We start from the raw sequence: 602 nt of genomic DNA on the forward strand, positions 1-602 counted from the left end.
CGGTGCATGTACCTGTACTCTTTCAGGGAGAAACAGGTTCTCAAAGGCTGTGTGGCCCCAGGCAGGGGAGGAGCCTTGTCCTACCCCTGGGGTGGGACCGGCTGAGCTGGGAACCTGCAGGGGAGCCCTTACACAGGCGCCCTTCTCTCCTGGCAGAATGAAAGCATTCCTGACGCCGTGTGCTCCGAGGACAGTGACTGTCCTCCTGGGGAGCCTGTCGTGACTGGAAATGGTGAGGCCTGGATGGCTATGGCGGGGGGGCTGAGGGGCTGGGGCCTGGAGGCTCCTGGCACTACTCCTGTCCCCCTGCAGGAGTGAGGACTGGCCGCTGCCTGCGGGCAGAGAACATGCAAAGGGGCACCTGCGAGATCTTCGCCTGGTGCCCAGTGGAAACAAGGTCCAGGCCAGAGTACGTGGCTGTGGTTTGGGACCCCAAGGGGTTTCCCAGTCCTGGGCAGCGGGTCCAAGTCTGATGGTAGAGACAGGCCCACTCCCAGACCCTCATCCCAAGGACACCCACAAAGGCCTGAACTCCACCCCACCATGAACGAGTTAACTGTCCTTGGCAGAGGCTCCAGGGCATCCTGGGAACAGCAGGCCTT

General features: G+C 62.3%; 1 protein-coding gene and 1 long non-coding RNA gene across 2 annotated transcripts in view; one reads left to right on the top strand and one right to left on the bottom strand.

The window, feature by feature from the left end:
• The window catches only part of LOC106726572, a 17,232-nt gene that overhangs the window by 13,108 nt on the left and 3,522 nt on the right, over positions 1 to 602 (bottom strand). The window lies entirely within an intron of this gene.
• The window catches only part of P2RX5 (purinergic receptor P2X, ligand gated ion channel, 5), a 12,675-nt gene that overhangs the window by 4,795 nt on the left and 7,278 nt on the right, over positions 1 to 602 (top strand). The window contains exons 4-5 of the mRNA XM_005869029.2: positions 157 to 232; positions 313 to 409. Of these exons, the coding sequence (XP_005869091.1) occupies positions 157 to 232; positions 313 to 409 (173 nt within the window). The remainder of the gene's footprint in view (positions 1 to 156; positions 233 to 312; positions 410 to 602) is intronic.

Source organism: Myotis brandtii, unplaced genomic scaffold (genome assembly GCF_000412655.1).
Source record: "Myotis brandtii unplaced genomic scaffold, ASM41265v1 scaffold284, whole genome shotgun sequence".
Classification (NCBI taxonomy): domain Eukaryota; kingdom Metazoa; phylum Chordata; class Mammalia; order Chiroptera; family Vespertilionidae; genus Myotis; species Myotis brandtii.